Source organism: Orbicella franksi, chromosome 8, assembly GCF_964199315.1.
Source record: "Orbicella franksi chromosome 8, jaOrbFran1.1, whole genome shotgun sequence".
NCBI lineage: Eukaryota > Metazoa > Cnidaria > Anthozoa > Scleractinia > Merulinidae > Orbicella > Orbicella franksi.
In genome coordinates, this window is record NC_138152.1 from 12,702,215 (window position 1) to 12,720,050 (window position 17,836).

Consider the following 17,836-nt stretch of genomic DNA (forward strand, 5'->3'; position numbering starts at 1 on the left):
TTTATAGCAAGTAAAAGTTTAAAACTTTCTTTTACTTCTAAAATTGTGTATTAAAACCTGCTAACAACTTAAGAGTCACTTAACAAAGATTTCAAATTGACTCGTTTTGCTTTTGACGTGCGTCAGAAATTTGATGCCGTTCCGCGTGAATACAAATCGTTCCCGCACCCGGCAGACGCGTAGTAGAGTTATAATAAATATCTTACTAACCTCTTCTTCTCGGTCCGTACTGTAAGTTACGGATCCTCGTTTTTCTCCTTCAATTTATGGTAAGCGCATGAGAAAAAAAATCGGTCCGTAACTTACAGTACAGCCCTCGAACTCCGTTATCAAGAGGTGTCACTGAATAGTTCAAGTCCTCTTTAATACAATGCAGATTCATATCAACATAACATTTTCCCCTGTCCTTATCTTTTAAACTTTTGTATTATTGAACCGACGCGTAATTCGACTTGAGGACGTTCGCGCTAGTCCTCCGTAGGAAAAAAGATGGCGACTGGTACATTTACCCATAGAAGTTCTTAGCGCACGAAAACCTTAACAACGTTCATAAAAAACGTACAGAAACAATATAAAATCTTCAAACATGGGCTACTTAATGTCATTAGTACAGGGACAAACACTGTAAAATTTGGCTTTCTTTGTGCCTTTTAGGCTGTGTTACGTTCGCAAGGCATTGTGGTAAACTGTACAGCCGCCATCTTTTTTCCTATGGTGGATTGTTTCTGGGCATCCTTACTGCGCACGCAAATTCACACGCCACGTCATGCATGAGAGCGCGCCCTAAGTAATAAAATGAACAATGATAGGGCAGATGACCATTGTTATAGCTTTGCCTGGATTTAACGATCTTGGACGTTCGGTGACCCCTACTTTTCTCTCCAGAAACAGACTTTATTTACAATTATCTCCACATTGTCCAAAAATGAACAAAAAATCAATGTGGGAAGTTAAAAAAATTTCAAGAGTTCTGTCCACTGCCATCCTGCATCTTGCGGCTGCAAGGCGCGTGAAACTATGGCCGCTAAATGCGAACTTGTTCTTTGAGGAACCTCACCAGTTGACTGAATTCACTTAATATAAAGGTCCACTTAAACAATATTTGGCAGAGAACATTTCACTTCAAAGATCCAATTGCAATATTTTGGGGCCTACAGACACTGTGGCCTTATTCACTAACGAAGCCCGATCTTTTCAGATTTAGGGTGTTCTTCCGGACATGTTCTCTCCAAAACGAAGTCAGTGACCCCCCCCCCCCCTCCCCCCATTGTTTCTTTTTTTTTTTTTACATTTCTGACATAACTAACTCATCATCTTACAGTGGTAAAAGTCTCAGAAAAAAATCAATGTTGGAAAATTTTCGCGCGAACGTCCTTAATTTCTTTATCCTTTGCGATTGCCTCTTAAGTAACTGTATATATTAAAAAGCGGAATCTTTCTCTCTAATTTAACGCAATGAATACAAATTTCGCTCAGCCTGCTCAAATTTTCAACTTAATCATACAAGATAACAACTAATTATAAGTTGAGGTCACATGTTCAAAAAGAAAACCTTTCAACTTATGTAAAACAGATTAGCAAGACAAGCATATTGATGTTATTGAATAAATGGTAATCATGAAAATCAGCAAATCAAAAAAAAAAAAAAAAAAACTGAAACAATCTACAACTGAATACAGTCGAACCTCCAGTTGCGACCACCTCTCGCAAGCGACCAGTTTTCCAAAATACCAAAAGTCTCCAAGTCAAATCACTATATTTGGAGCCTTTGTAAGCAACCACCTCTCGTAAGCGACCGCGACCACTTTTAGAGCTAAAAGTTTGAAACTTTCCTTTGTTTTTTAACCTCCCGTGGGCGACCACTTGACAGATAATAGAGCTAAATTGGATAATTAGGTGTTGCAACATTACCGCATTGAAAATTATCAATGTGAAGTACCGGTTCCAAATAGACTTTTCCCATGAATAAAGCAATTTAAACATGGGATAAGTATCTGCAGTTACCCTATGCTAATGAGCCAAAATCTTAACCCAATATGCTCTAAGCTCTCGTAAGCGACCACCTCCCGTGGACGACCACCAGGGCTTGACATTTTGGGTGGTCGCTTACGGGAGGTTCGACTGTAGTCAACTTCTTCTCGAAACGGCAGACCATGTCTTTTTCAAGAAGCTGAACTGACTTAGATGGGTGACTTTAGGGTCTCAATAAGCTGGCATGGCTCTCTCCTCCGCAGAGGCGACGCAGAGGCTCAAAGGTTTTTATTTTCGGGTGGAGAGGATCCGCTGGGTGATGTGAGCGCAGGCGCAGGGCTACGTGATTCGACTTTGCACCTGCACTCACCTCGCATAGTGGACTTCTATGACGAATGTTCGAGCCTCTGCAGAGGAGAGAGCTGAAATGGCACTGTATTTAATAAGATGAAAGAGTCGACGTGAGCTGTGGAACTTATCACACACTTCGTTGCCCGAAGTCTCAACCCAAGATGATCATATCTAAGAGTTCCTTTAGCCATCCTTCGTGCTGCTCGTTGCTTCGTGTAACTCTGTGAAAAATAGAATACACAACGATAAAATTGAAAAACAAAATCACGCTCTGTGGCTAAAAGTATGCATGTAAAAACTGCAAGCTTTCGACTGTCTTAACTATAGTCTTCAACGGGCGCATTTTCTCCTGATGAAGACTGTAGTTAGACAATCAAATGCTTGTATTTTTATATACTTTTAGCCAGAGGACGTTCCAAATTTTACCATGATTCATCCTGGCTGCGGCCCTTCTATATTTTCAAGATTATACAATATTTTAATAGTTGCAAAAAAACAGCTGACGCGAAATGGGGCGGAATACCCAATTAATTTATCAAAGCTAGAGGTAACAACAAATTTAAACACCAGGATTTTGATTCGGACTGGTACTGCGTCTAAGCCTACACGAGAAACCCATACAGGTCGCTTATAAATGAGATGACAAGCTTCCAGCAAAATGTTCTCTCACGGAGAAGCATTATCAGCTCCGGACAAAAAAAAAAAAAAAACAGCGTTATCGGCGCCGAAAAGAAACATTCAATTTTGAACCGAGGAATCATTCGGTCAAGCCCAGCAAGTCATATAGGTTTTGGGTACTTCCATTATGTGGACTGTTGCTGATTTTAAAACAAGCAAACACAACGTAAAGCTAACCTTTTGCTTTCCCTCCTGTCTTTGATTTGTGGCGACCACACTTTGAGGACCCTGAATCTGACGCCCGTTAAACAGATGGCGATGAGATGGTGGGGGAGACAGACTGCTAAGCAACAGGGTCGCTCCTCGATGTCCATAACAGTCAGCAGATCGCCTGACCTGACGTTGAACAGACGAAGAACGTTGATTCCTCTGTTGTAGACAAGACATTCCTCGTCACAGACAAACTTGCAGTCAACCACGTTTTTGCTGTTAGGAAGAGTGTGGTGTGTGCCTCCTGAAAGTGCATCGAGGATGTGTACACCAGGGCCGTCAAGGAGAGCTTTTCCCCAAACAACTACAAACGTTTCCTTAGGAGAGAAGATGCAATGTGGCAGATCTTTGTAACCTTCACACCAGGGCAGAGACGTATCCCGTTCCCAGATCAGTGTCGTGGTATTTGACAACCTCAGAGTCCCTTCTATCCAACCTTCATTGGAGCTGAGCGGAAAGCGATTCTTTTGGCTAAAAGTTACTAACTGGCAATTCCTGTTGCATGCAATAACCTGCCTTTGATCAAACGGTTGAATCGTCGACACAATTTCTCCGCCAGTCGTAGCTACGATATTTACGTCCGCTTGCCTTCCCACGCATGCGATTAGTTCTTCGGATATAGGGATCAAATTCGTGACTCCAGTCAACGTGCTCCAGCATCTGACACAAGTGGATAACTTGAAATTCCACAGCTCAGGTGGTTTGTTTTGTGCCACCAAAACAACACCATCTCTCACAGGTACAAGAGAGATCAGCCGAAGCTCTAGTCGCCCTTGAACCTTTCTATTTGAGACGTCCCAGGCAGTGACCATTGTTTGACTTGTCTCATCATTACTCACTACATAAACAGTCTGTCCATCGATAGAAAATGCAAAATCTTGCACGGTGGTTCCTGGACTTTCTCCGCTGTTCTCTTTCAGCTTGCGAAGATCTATCAGACTCAGGTAGTTGAGATCTGGACTACTCATCAATGCAGTTTCTTCGTTTAGCACAGAGATGAATCCTGCTTCCCAAAATGGCACCACGCTTGACAACGTTTTTTTTGAGATGTCAATCGGGTCTCCTAACAAAAATCCTCCATTAATTCTATGTTCAAACTCCCAGGGACCGGAGTTGTCTTGGTCCTCATCAATTTCCTCCAAAACAGCCTTCGATGCGATGTTAGGAGAATCTTCTAAACTGACTTTAAAACGGCAAGTGTGTCTTGACAGTTCCGTGAGATGGAGACAAGACAGAACTTGATTGTCATGTGAGAAGTTGATCAACCCACAGGAAAGTGGTGTTGCCGTTTCTCCGAGACAATGGAAATCATAGCCTACCTCAAACAGACAGATTGAATGTGGATGGCAAATCGCTAACAACGTACCATCACGAGAACAGGCAAACGATAGAACAGGTTCACTTCTCGTTAAACGAGTGATCTCTTTACCAGTTGACAAACTCCACATGATTACGCATCGTGTCTCATTGAGACAATCGGTTAGCATCCTGGTGCTGTCATCAGAAAAGTGGCAAACAGTGAAATTGCAGCTACTTGAGGGAAAGAGCCTTTGATGATCCCCATCAATGGTATAAACACGACTGAGGTTCCCTGGTAACACAAAGTTGCCGTTAGGATGGAAAGCGACAGAGCGATAACATGAGAGGGGCCTCAGACTCTGGTCCAAGTTTCCGAATTGAGATGACTGAGGTATTTTATACGCACTTCCAAATGGCACACCGACGTAATCTTTCCTGAATATGACAGGTCTTACCCATTCTAGCTTGCTGGTCTTGAGCGACCACAGTTGTATCGTTCCATCATGGCATTCACAAACCATGTAGTCTAACTGAGATGATACATCAAAACAAGCTACTGTATCTGAGCAGTGTAATTCGACTGAGGCACCACCTTGGGGAGCGTCGTCATCTAGGCATTCCATGTACGGAATTTCAAAATATCTGGTCTCCAACACGTTGAATGCTTCAGGGGACACCTGTGGGCCGCCTTCGTTCAGTGCAAGTTGGAAGAGGACACGCGGAAGATCCCTCAGTGTGTTACGGTGCTTCCGTAACAAGAACAGCAATGTACTTAGGGCTCTCTGCAGTTCAGCAGGCAGATCCTTAGACATCTCATGCATTTGAACGGTAAGGATATCTTCAGAGGCTACTGTGTTGTACGCGTTACTGACACAGAGCTTTGCATACACTAGTTCCAAATCAATCACATACATTTTTATCGTCGATTCAATTCCATAAGGACTTGAATCCTCCCCTAGAGCCAGCATGTGTTGGACACCATGTTGAAGGGCATACTTCTCAGCGTCACTGAACTGTGCATCATGAACGCCTTTCTGTTTCAAATCCTTAAGTGCACTGGCACAAAGCCTTGCAAGGATGCAGTGGCCCTCTCTCTCGTCAACAATAAAGTCGTGATCTCCATAGCAGAACTTGTCAGTCAACCAGTCTTTTACTGACTTGTGAATTATGTGCAGACGACCATCGCGAATTGGGAGAAGAGCGGAAACGCAGCTTATAGCTTTGTTTGCTTTTCTCTGATCAAGTTTCGACATGGTTCCAAGTCCAAAGACTTTTGAAACGAAAGCTAGCGGTAATGGTTCCCTCGAAGCAGTAACAGCACAAAGAAAGATCAGAAACGTTTCCTCGTTTATACAAACTTCATTGCAAAGTTCGACCTCCAGACGCTTAAAATAAGAATGGTAAACAGAGGAAATGCTTAACGGCAAGTTGAGATCCAACTCCCCTTGTTGTAGAAGTAACGCATTCTTCTGAATAAAATCAACGAGGAAGTAGGCGTACAGCATCAGGCCTTCGGACTTTGCTACAAGTTTCTTTATAAAAGCGTCTGACACATCTCCATTCACCACATACTGCAGCTTTTTCTTGAAAAACAATTCGATGTCGTCCAAATTCTTTTCGGCATCTGATTCCAGCTGTAACGGTTGCAGATGTTTGAGACTCTCTACAATGTTTCTCTCGGGACGAGTGGTTACCAGAAATCAGATCCACAGTGGAAGCTTGCAAAACTGATTGGCAATCACGTCGAGCAACTCATTGCGTCCTTGGTAGTCACTTTCATCCAAGCCGTCTATAACAATTAGCGTGGTTTTACCAGGATCAGCCACAATGCCCAGGGGCTCTTTGAAAAGCAACGCAAACAGCTCTTCGGTTCCCAGGTTATCTAATTCTACTCCCAAATTTCGCGACAGTTGTTCCACAAGGATATTCTTGTACTCTGGCAGGGCTTGGCATAAGTGGCAGGCCAAGGACTGAAGCATCAACTGAGGATTTCGGTAACGGGTATTATTATGCTGACAAAAGTGGCTACCTAACAGTCTGTCAGCTTTTTGCATTCTTTTGCAAATAACAGCAGAGATAACCGACTTCCCCATGCCTGCATTTCCGCTGATCACCATCACGCGGTTTTGACAGTTTCTGTTGTCTAACCAGTCCTCCACTTCTTTGAAGACCCACTCACGGGTGTTAACTTGAAATCTTCCTGCGTGAAACTCGATGTCTCCCTTAAACTCAGACTTTGCCAGGTTTTTGAGGATTTCTTCTGAAACGTTGTCTTTTGTCGTTCGATTTAATTTTGTATTAACCGTTTTCTTGAGCATCTGACGAACTTCCTCTACAGCCTTATGTGTTTTTTTCTGAGCGCGAGTTATCTCATTCAATTGTGACTTAATTTCCTCTTCGCTGTTAGCCCACTCAAACAGAACATTTAGATAATCCTCCTCCCCGCCGCATTGCGCTTTCAGTCTATCTATTTCTGCCTGGTCATGTCCGAGAACAACAAGAACAGCACTGATCTCGTTCCAAAGAGCAGTGAACGTTGCTGTGTCAAGACCTGTTGTTGTAACATGACCGTGTAACTCATTGCGAAAATACTTCATACGAGCAAGGTTTGCCTCAAGGGAGAGATCAGTGGGGGGTGGCTTTGTGTGCCATCCAGAGGGGGGAGGGTGCAGCCCGCAAATGTTGGTCAGCAGGACAAAAAGAAGCGTGATGTCAAAAGTGTTAGAATCAGGAACACCTCCACCAGCTGGTGGGAACAACTGGTCCCATTGAGTCTTATGCAAAACTCGTTTCTTTAAGAGTTTGTTAAGAGTAATGTAGTTGGAATTAAGAGCAGTCACTAGATTTGCAGGGGAATGATAGCTGTTGAACACTTTCCTCAGCACCTTTGTTCCACCGTCAATGAGAAGCCTGCTCAACTTTGCTCCGTTTGTCTTCTCAACTGAACTGTAAAGGGCCGGTCCTTCCATTTCAGAAAGATGTGCTGACGTTAATTACAAAATGCTTCTCTGATTGAATATAAATGGCCAAACCTATCAAGGAAAAGATGCCGCCTCTTTCAGCATTTGAATGGGTTAATTCAGGAGCCCATGGCTCTTGGCTAATTTCCTACAAGAACGAGGTATGAAATATACAATGCGAATAAAATAGTTGAACAAACGTTCCAAAACAGTGCTTGTGAATTCGTCAGCGAGAGGGCGCTATGTATAAAATTACTATTTGGAAATATAAACTTTAAGCTAAGTGCAACGTTGACCGAAGCCTCTATCCTCTCTTATAATTCACTACTAAATTTTCTCCGATTCTTATTGGTGTAAATTGATCACGTGACGCGATGGTAGTTATCGGCGGAGAGACACTATCTATCTGCCCATAGTGCATCTCCGGATGAATAGTACTCGACCGTGGGGCATATAGAAAAAAAATTGAAAGACGCAATTTGTCTGTTTTTTTTTTTTTTTTTTTTTTTTTTTTTTTCCAAATTTTACACTTGGCTTTTCACGCCTTTCATCTAAAATACATGATTTTTGAAGTGGCGCGAGGAAGAAAATTTAGACACAATAGAGCGTTTATTCCTCGGAACAATATTGGAATGAGGTACGTCAGTGAAATTTGAAAACGCAGGTTTATTTCTACGGTTAGGCCTACCGTACACACTAATTCTAGCCTAATCCGTCATGAAAACGGAGCTTTTCGAAAACGCTTTTTAAACCAGAGCAATTTGAAATCGCAGCTTTCTTTTTACGGTTAGGTCTTCCGTCACGGAAACGGAGCTTTTCAAAACTTCTCTTCAAACCGGAGGCCCATTGTGTTCCTAAAAAAGGCAAATTATGCTGCTAGCACTACTTTCAATATGTGGAATTATGTAAAAAGGCTGGGGAATTATGCCAAAGTTCACACATTATAATTCTAGATTCCACAATTATGCTCATAAAATGATCATTAAGGTTTCGCTGCATTTAACAGCCAAAAGATGATCCAGTCAAAGCCAATAGAAAGCATCTCAAAATTGTGTTTGTGAGCGGCATCAAAATATTTTTTTAACTTATATATTAACAAATGCTCGTCATCCCGCGCCCCGACACGCTCACTTGTTTTTTGTTCTTACTCACGGATTTTCGAGCTAAAGAGAGACTGCTCCCCGTCTAGCTTTGATATATCCTTGCTATGAAATTTCTAATCAACGTTGCCTTAAAGTGGATGAATATTAAACGAACACTTCTTTGCCAAAAAATTAACTTCGTACTCTATCTACTTCCCAGAGTCCTAGTAACCCTTATCCTTGACCAACGACGGTTCGCGTGATTTAAATATGACGTCATGCACGACAAAAACAAGTCACGCGACACCCACGCGCCTTCTACGAACACTAAATTTAGAAATAAAGTAAATAAAATAAAATAATTAATGAAAATGATGAACGTCTAATCTATATGTACTGTTCTGCCTTCAGCATCGTAGCTACAATAGAAACAAACGCAAGAAAGGGCTTCATAGATTTTACTGAACATTTTAATTTATTTTAAATGATGGGACTGAACAAACCGGAAGGGAAATTTTCTAATAGTAGGTTATATATCGTGTAGGATTGAAAAATTTACGTCGTTGTAACAATTTGTATCGCATGCTTTGTTCGAATTAGTCAGCAATGGTAGTCATTTGGCCATCATCTTTTGCGGAACATATCTTTTAAACTTTTCAGACACAAGTCGTTGTAGTGGCTTCCATGCTCGCAGTTATTGAGTTTATTAAAATAACCATGCATTCGATTTCATACGTGTTACGTTGTTCGCTACCAATAAGCTAAACTATAGAGCCTGAACCAGACAAGACCTAAGAAAGCGAATAATGTGCCTGTTCATCTTTTCTAAACTGAAAAAACAAATCTGGAGCGGTAATACTGGGCCATGTAGACACCGTGAAATAAATTTCAAGTTTTCTCTAGATATTCTCGCCCAGCTTCAACGCGAACGATTAGTACTAGATAGGAAATGCTGACAGCAGGACTAACTGATTCGAAATTCTTAGCTTACCTTCTTTAAGTTAATGCTTGTTATCTAAATTCAGCCGTTCCATGTCGCTGCTTCACAACTTTTTGAAGTTCATAGACAGTTTGATTTCAAACGATCGAGTAATTCGCTCACCGAAGCGCAAAATGAAACCAGAGGTGTCTTTTGAAAACGGAAGCGGTGTCAATTTCGATACTAGGCGGAAGAGGCTCTGGACACTAGAATACAGTGACGGGGGGAACGTGGAACTCCAGTATAAATTTTCAAAGCTAATCGGAAATTTAAAAGAGAAAGGAGCCTTGTATAGGGTCCACAATATGTGTCTACAAGTCCCTTAAATGTATCACGGGCATCCATGCTATTGCCATATGGAAAGTTTCCTCTGCACCATATCTGTTGTCCCTCATTGAGCGGTTTGTATAAGTAATCAAATGATTTCGAGTGCAATTTGGAGTAAATAAGCACAAGTAAATTTTGCAGAGACAACCCTCGGAGATATTAATCTCTGCAAAATTTAGAGTACTTATTTATTCCAAAGTGCACTGGAAAAATCATTTGATCACTTGTTAATAATATACATACAATTTAGTTTCAACTCTCTGCACTGTTTGTGATTAATTGACGTGTCCCTCAGCCAATCAGTATGCTGAAAGTTTTGCATGTATATTATTAGGAAACTAAAAAACTGCAAAGATCTCGCTTGATTGAACGTTGGATCTCACAGGAGATCTAATCAGCCAACCTTGAAAAGTAAAACAATGATAAGTCAAAGACTACTGCCAGGCTGACACAACGTAGTATATTTAATACAATATTTCCGCTGGTCAGAGGAGTCCTCTTCAGGTTTATTAGATGTTACTAAATTATGAAAATGAACTTACAATAGTATATAATAGTGGAAAAAAATTGCTCGTCGAATTTTCACAGGCTAGAATGGGCTAATGGTATAGATTGCACGTGAGCCCAAGCCTGCGAGCAGGTTGAAGAAAAAGACGCCAGGTGTCAGTGGTAACCGTTTTATCCACATCTACTTAGCTTCAGTGTAGCCCCTGAAGAACTAACCGAAACATTGGGCATAGAATTTACTCTTTTCAGCCGTCCGGTCAGCCTTTCAATTGGTCAGTGGTGACCCTGAGCGCGAGAAGTGAGCGCCAGTTACGCGTCCGAAAAATGGCCTCCGCCTGCGCGCAAGAATCTCCTTCCCTGCTCCACATACGTACTCGCGCTTGTTCTAAGCCTCTACCAGGCGTTCAGAGTCGGGGCGCAGCGCGAAAAAGACGGCGGAGCAAAACTGAACCCCTGGAAGAGGCTAACTTGTTCCTAGAGTTACATTTTACAAGGCCCTCTAGCTAATCAATCTTGCAGCCAAATCTTCTCAAACAATTCTCAAGAATTCAGAACAGGACATCCTAAAACTAACAGCAGCGGCTGTTATTGGACTCTATTACAGACTTAGACACTATCATAGTTCTTTTATGAATCTTACTTGAATTGACTATGATTAGTGATATTAGCTCGGTGGGTGACACCCATGTGAAAAGGTTGGGGATGCCTAGGAAATATTAAAAGAACGCTGTCATATTCGCTTTAAAGTGATGTCCTTGAGAGATAAAAAGAAAAGCTCGACCCTCACCCACATTAATCTCAGTTTAGATGTTTAATTCAATTTTCCGTCGAGCATCCAAGTTTTGTTCAAATGGGAGTCCCCTCCCCCTACTCCTGGGGATATTAGTGACAAATAGGTCATTGACAAAGTGGTCATGTACTGTGACACAAAATCGATCTCGCTAACTTGTAGTCAGCATTACTCGGATTAGACAGAAGAAACTGTTTTCACCTTGCGTATATCAAGCCGCTTTGTCTAGTGTATATAAATATAAAGGACTGAGATGAAAGATATTATCCATCGAAGGTAATATGGTAAGGATGTCTCCATCAACAGATCCCCGTAACATCGTAGAACCTTTTGAAGTCTTTGAACATCAATGTGGTATGGTAACCTACGTCTCAGGCAGACAATTTCGAAAGTCGCTCTCTTCGCTTCTTTCTCGCTCTTGCATAAACTCCGCGTTGACGGTAACTGTCCTCCAACCTCCCCCCGTTTTTCTTTTTCAAATGCTCTCTTTCGTTGTGGTTTTCGTGCTTTAAAAACGCTGGTTTCCGGCCGGCTGTGACGCGCTCGTCTCGTTGCCTCTCCCACAAACGTCGCTCCAGTGAAACAAGTCTGGAATCAAATCGGTAAAAAAAGTAACACATGAAGCCTATCGTGCACAGGGCAACCAACAGGTTGAAGATAAAGCCGTAGCAAAGCGACTGCGGGTAGCTTTTCCTGTGCATCGTAACAGCGCTGGCGAGGAATTCACATCAGATATGCGTTCATGAAGGTGATCGTGATGTCATTTTATTATGCACAAGTAGCCTTCCTGTCATCGATAAGGTCATAGAGGGATTAAGTTTCAATTTATTAAAACATGCGGCCGGTGGTAAAATAAATATTTTGACTCTTGAAATGGCTGCAATCCTCTTTGTTATGATGCCTTTGGCCTTTGTGTCCTTTGTTATAACCCGCCTGTAGGATCATATTGAATGTTTTTGCAGAAAAGAAGACAACGTAAAGAAAAACAAAATTATAAAAAAATCAAACAAATGAACGGGGATAAAAATAGAAGAACCGTAGCCAGGACAAAACATATTAAAAATTTATAAAAAAACGTTCACTGGCTATATAAAGTTAAAACTTTCAGAGCTTTCGGCTGTCAGACTGTAGTCTGACCATCGAAGGCTGTAGTCTGACAGCCGAAAGTTCCGAAAGTTTTAACTTTATATAGCCTGTGAACGTTTGTTATAAATTTTTAAAATGAACGGGGAGTTTAAAATGGTCCCCACTGCCTTGACAATGAGAGAGATTTTTATCAATCAGGTACTTTATTTTTGTCCTTTCAGTTTAGATATCAACTCCATTAATCCTTTTTTAGGATAATTCCCCAGTGCTCCGTCTAATCAGCCTCCGACCTCCCTATCTTCCTAACCAAACAAACCTGAAACAGCGCCAAGTAAGGCCCGGGCATTCACGAACTGGGAAAATGAGCGGCTGTGAACGATCCGGGAGACTGTGTGAGATTTGTCTCCTTCAGATCCCGACAATAAGACTCTGGCTGCATCGGAAGGGGGAGGGAAATTAAGACTGTGGCTACATCGGGGGGGGGAGGGGGAGGGGAGGGGGAAGAAGGCAACTCCCATACAAAAAAGACAGCAGTGCTTGTCGTACCTTAAAATAGTGGTTTTAGTTCCTCTTAGGGTGTTCACGGCTTAAAAAGGTCCACAGCGAAAGCATCCGCGGTACCTTTTAGGGTACTGAGCCGAAAAAAAAAAAAAAATGACAGGAGATTAATTGTTGTTTTAGAATTGGTACCTCTAAAGGGTAAAAAAAAATTTCAAGCCACGCTCAGAAAGCGGGATTTTGGTACCTCTTATGAGGGGTTCTTTTCGACGAGCATCGCCGTTCTTTTTATATGGAGCCCCCCCTCGGGGGGAGGGGAGCTGGGGGGGGGGTGGGCTTCACTCAGTTACTTTCTGATCTCAAACCCAACATAAATTGAGATCAGAAAAGCGGTGTTCCTCACCCACTGTGAAATATCCATGGTTTATCGAAATCGAATTCTTCTAAGTTTGGTTTCATGGTCTTTTGTGGGAAAATATTTCATTTTAAGAACGCTTGTTAATGTTTCATATTTTTGTCAGTATCTTTCGAAGCAGGGTTGACCCGTTTTCTCTTCCATAACGCACGCACTTGCTAGTCATCTGTTATTGTCGGGTAGTGGTGATGTTTTACGGGGTAAAATTCTGTACGTGAGATAAACAATGATGGCTGGCTGCCAACCTCATCTTATGTCGGGAGATAATTCTTCCTTGACTGAGGAATTTGAGCATCAGGCCTCGAAAAAGGTTTGATAACTAAGTTTTAAGCGACAGTGTCACAGCTCATTATTGAAAGCTCTAGCTCTCTTTCCTAACTGCCTTCAAGCCAAAGATAAGAGAAATTTCAACTTCATGAAACTTTATTCCGTCTTTCAAGATCGTAGCAGTACACATAATGATAGAACCCTCTCAGAGCTCTATTAGCAAGTCTTTTAGACACCAACTGAAACCCGTGCTTTGGGTAAAAACTTAGCGCCGCCTGTTGAGCGCTGGTTGTCAATAACACGACTTGTTCATAACCTATCTCTCTTGCATGATTTAAAAGTTCACTGAGCAGTTTCCTAGCTACCCCTAGTCGTCGGAACTCGGGCAAAACGGCCATTCTCCGAAGCCTTCCGACAGTTTCCCGACGCCTTCCGAAGCTGTCCTCGTGGTCGTCCAGGGGAACAAGAGCGACCATGCCGATGATTTTCTTGTGTAACTCCGCCACCCACATGTGGGATTTCGTTTGACACAAGTAGGTACTTTCCACATTGTCTAGATCTGTGTGTAAGCAAGTTTGAATGTACCTCGAGAAACCAATGTGTAATCCAATGAACAAGGTAAGTAATAAGCCAAATAGGACAAAAATATAGAGCTTGAACGACCAAAGGGGCCATATATGGTTTAAAAGCCCTGCAGGCAGCAATAGCAACAATCCATACAAAATAGCCTGTGACATGACGTCACGGACAAAGGGACCACGCATTTCTCCCATGCTTTCTGCAAAGATGTTGCGAACCACGTGACTGTCACGTAATTGGAATGAACGAATAATGACGTCAGTGTATTCGTGTCGTTTGACTTCTGCTCGACTTGTAGGAGTCCTTTGTAGTGTCATGTCTGCATTGAAAAAAGGAAGTTTTACGATTGTCTGCAAGTTTGTTAGATAAGGTAAAGTAAGTAACTTTATTTCACCAGCCGAGGGTGGCCCATTCAGCAACAAGGCTGGTATCCATAAAGGCTCAAGGAAATAATGATATGTACAATTTTTAAAATCTAAAACATTAAGTACAATTTAAAAGAAAAAAATGATTAAAACTCCAAAAAACAATTAAAAGGCTAAAATGCACAATCGAATATTATATGATAAAAATTTTATCAATTTCCAGGGAATAAGTTTCTAATAAAAATGCTTAATTATCAAGCTTTTAAAATTACTCAAGGATGGGGCACTTTCAATGCAAGCGGGTAATGCATTGAAACAGATTGTTCCTGCATACTTGAAAGTTCTCTTCTCCATATTGTGTTGAGGCTTCGGTGGGTGCAGGCCGTTACTTCTTCTATTGGCATGATCATGAAACGCCCTATTCCTTGTAAAGTACTGAGTAAGATACTTCGGAGCCAAATTAAGTAAGCAATTAAAAGCTTGAGAGAATGTGTTACATCATCACACTCTTATCATTTGGAAACTTGTCTTGTCAGCAAGGCAGCATACAAATGCTCTCTAATAATCCTCAGATCATCTAACAGTTCCATTTAGGGAAATTTGTTAGCATGTCACCATTTCCTTGATGACTGGCATGGTTGACGTAGCCCTGACAATTTCAAGGAGAATTATACCAGAAGCAGTCCCTATTGTTTCTCAGTTTAAGGAGGCAATGTGGTTGAGTGGTTTAGGGTGCTGGATTTGCAATCTGGATTACCCTGGTTCAAATCCTGATTCCAATCACAATCTGGATTGGTTCTCAGTGGTCCCGAGTTCAACCCCTCAACCACATTGTGTAAATAGCCAACTGGTCAGCCTCCTACCAGTTGGGACTCTAAATAGTTTATGCAGTGTCCCCAATTAGCACAACAGTGATAGATATATTTGACACTTAAATAAAGTTATTTATTATTTATTACAGAGAAAAAATTTTAATGGAGAAAAGAAAAAATGCATTTTGTTCCATGTAGCAGTTTTTTAATTTCACTTTCCTTGCTTCTCACTGGTTGGACGTTTTCAATTTGGCATCACAACATCAATATTAAGAATGTTTATTAATACAATGCCATAGAAAAACAGCCAATCAAAATACAGGAAATTCTGTAGGGAAGGGGGGTTGGATAATCAATTTTGCTTCCAGATGTCCTTCGATACAATACAGATTCAAGTATTGATCTGGCTGCTCAAAACTCCTTTCTTACCTACTAAGTAGATCTTACACATGAAAAAATAGTAGCTTGAAAACTTGTATTTGAATTGCATTATGTTTAAAAATAAACTTTCTTCAAAAAGCACTTTGGAAGCTAACAAGAGCGAAGAACATGCTGTTGTTGGAAATGGCTGCCATGACTTGTTACCAGTGTACATGGAGCCACCTTGTGGACCGAAAAGCACTGGTGACTAGCCTAGTTTGTTCGAAGCTATTAGGTGGCAGTTGATTTCTTTTGTGAAAATGAGTCTCTTTATAAAGGTAGAAATGATGTTACGATTTCACAAACTTGAGAATTTCTTGTTCATGTGTATTTCCGTCCATTTGTATGTAATTTTGCTGTAAAATGGGCTTTCGTCATTAGTGTGTTAGCGATCGTGCTCACGATAAAAGTATGGTGTCAATTTCATCTACACTCATCAGTCCTTCAACCAAAACTGTACCACATTCACAAACTGAGACTTATTAAATTTGAGGTAATTAAATTTGACAAGTTACCAACATATTTAAATAAATTGCTGTCGGTATGTTTTCTTTGCGTGTCTCTTCAGGCGTTAAGATGGATCGAGAATAAACAGCAGTGACATGCAATGCAGACGGTTAATTGTTTGGAGTGTTCACTTCAACTTGAACACACTTTCCTGCCAAAACTATTTTTTTTTTCAGAGGGTATTGGGGGTGTACATAATACTCATGGAAATTCCAGAGAGGTGGGGTGGGGGTTATTTTTGTGTTCAAAAAATGGAAATTCCTGGGAGGAGGGTGGGCTTACATGAAATTCCCTCCATGGTAGGGGTATGGGTATTATTTTTCTGGAACCAAGCAATCCAAATGATATTGAACTTATCCTCCCTAACGAATGGATCATGTGTACTAAATATAAAGACATCCGCAGTTGAGTGTTGATCAATACCCTTGATCAATACCCTTGATCAACATTTCTCAAACTCATTAATAATTCATAAACTTAAAACAAAGAAATAGGTTTGGATAGCTGGTCTTAATTAGCATAGATTTTGAAAATTTTACTTCTCCGTTTACTCCTTACTTTTAGTTTGGATTGAGAAGATATATCAAACACTCAAGACAGTGTTTCATCAGCTATCCAAACACTGCTGCCTGTTGTATTTTCAGCTCTCTTCTCGGTGTTTGGATATCCCGATAAAACACTGTCTCTCATGTTTGATGTAAATTATTACTTGATGGACACTTGATTGACATCTCTATCAATACTCGGTCGACACTAGACCGACACTTGATCAACATCTCCATTGAATTTGGTCAACAGTCAGTTGATAGTTAGCTAAGTGTCAGCAAACTCACACGAATCGATCAACACTCAGTGTCGTGTCTTTTAAAATTAGTCAACCGATCAAATGTTGATTGAGTGTCCGTTGAGGTGTTGATCGAGATGTCGATTGAGTGTTAATCGACACTCAACCCCAGATGTCTTTAATTTAGAACACATGATCCAACAATTCAAAGCCTAAAAGGGCCGGGAAGCATAGATTTGATGAATATTCCCAGTTCTCGCAGTTTCCTGCGGATTTCCCGAACTTTAATAAGCTAATCCCATGCTTTTCAAGGAAATAATTGAAACAGAGATTTAACTCATTTCCTTTGAAACACACCATCATATAAATTGTCAAAACTCTATCAGACTAACAAAATTTTGAGCTCCGAGCAAAAAGAAACAATCGAATTTTGGTAATGGAAAATCAAAAATTGAAATCAGGGTAATAAATCAAGTGCAACTTACCTACCCTCGAGTAAGAATCCCCAAAGCTCTGAGAATCACACGAAACGTAAAGCTTCTAACTCGCTACAGATGGCAGAAGATTGCAGAACCTTTCCCATGCTTCTTGGTCCGCTGTTTTGTTATGCATATAAGCTAACACCAATTATACCTCCAGTTCAGACTCTCTCCGGCTCGGTTGATCGCGAAGCAGGAGAGACACTGGGCTCGACATTAATCCAGTAACGGGGGTTCCGGAAATTTCGGTTGGAATTCAAATGGAAAGGTCCGTTTCGGTTTCTACTGACCGCAATATTCGGAATCACCCCTGGTTAATGTAATTTTATGCGCTCCGCCTCCGACAGGCCCGATCAATGTCAACAGAAGCAAACAAGCAATACACATTTTTTTTTGGTAACCCGATTGATTTTTTCTTTTTGGAATTCCTTCTTGACTGCAACTCTGATGAAGGTGGACAGAAGCCACCC

At 41.2% G+C, this 17,836-nt stretch overlaps 1 protein-coding gene and 1 pseudogene across 3 annotated transcripts; both read right to left on the reverse strand.

The window, feature by feature from the left end:
- Positions 1 to 1,257: 1,257 nt before the first annotated feature.
- Positions 1,258 to 7,777, reverse strand: LOC145495346 (uncharacterized; annotated as a pseudogene). Its single transcript, XR_014050403.1, has 2 exons — positions 3,178 to 7,777; positions 1,258 to 2,543 (listed from the first exon to the last, which is right to left on the reverse strand). The product of XR_014050403.1 is annotated as an uncharacterized LOC145495346 (transcript).
- Positions 7,778 to 12,737: 4,960 nt separating this feature from the next.
- Positions 12,738 to 17,809, reverse strand: LOC145495380 (N-acetyltransferase 8-like). 2 transcript variants are annotated; one of them, XM_081474995.1, is made up of 3 exons: positions 17,377 to 17,809; positions 13,081 to 14,318; positions 12,738 to 13,042 (listed from the first exon to the last, which is right to left on the reverse strand). In XM_081474995.1, exon 2 carries the CDS (start codon positions 14,314 to 14,316, stop codon positions 13,567 to 13,569), a length of 750 nt encoding a protein of 249 aa, XP_081331121.1. In that variant the 5' UTR covers positions 14,317 to 14,318; positions 17,377 to 17,809; the 3' UTR covers positions 12,738 to 13,042; positions 13,081 to 13,566. The 2 variants fall into 2 exon arrangements, with proteins under 2 accessions (XP_081331121.1, XP_081331123.1); XM_081474997.1 differs by having other exon boundaries at positions 17,373 to 17,809.
- Between the last annotated feature and the right edge of the window lie 27 nt (positions 17,810 to 17,836).

What these genes read in the sequence shown, in the direction of transcription:
- LOC145495380 (XM_081474995.1), bottom strand. Translation starts at nt 14,316, where the DNA reads ATGACACTACAAAGGACTCCTACAAGTCGAGCAGAAGTCAAACGACAC.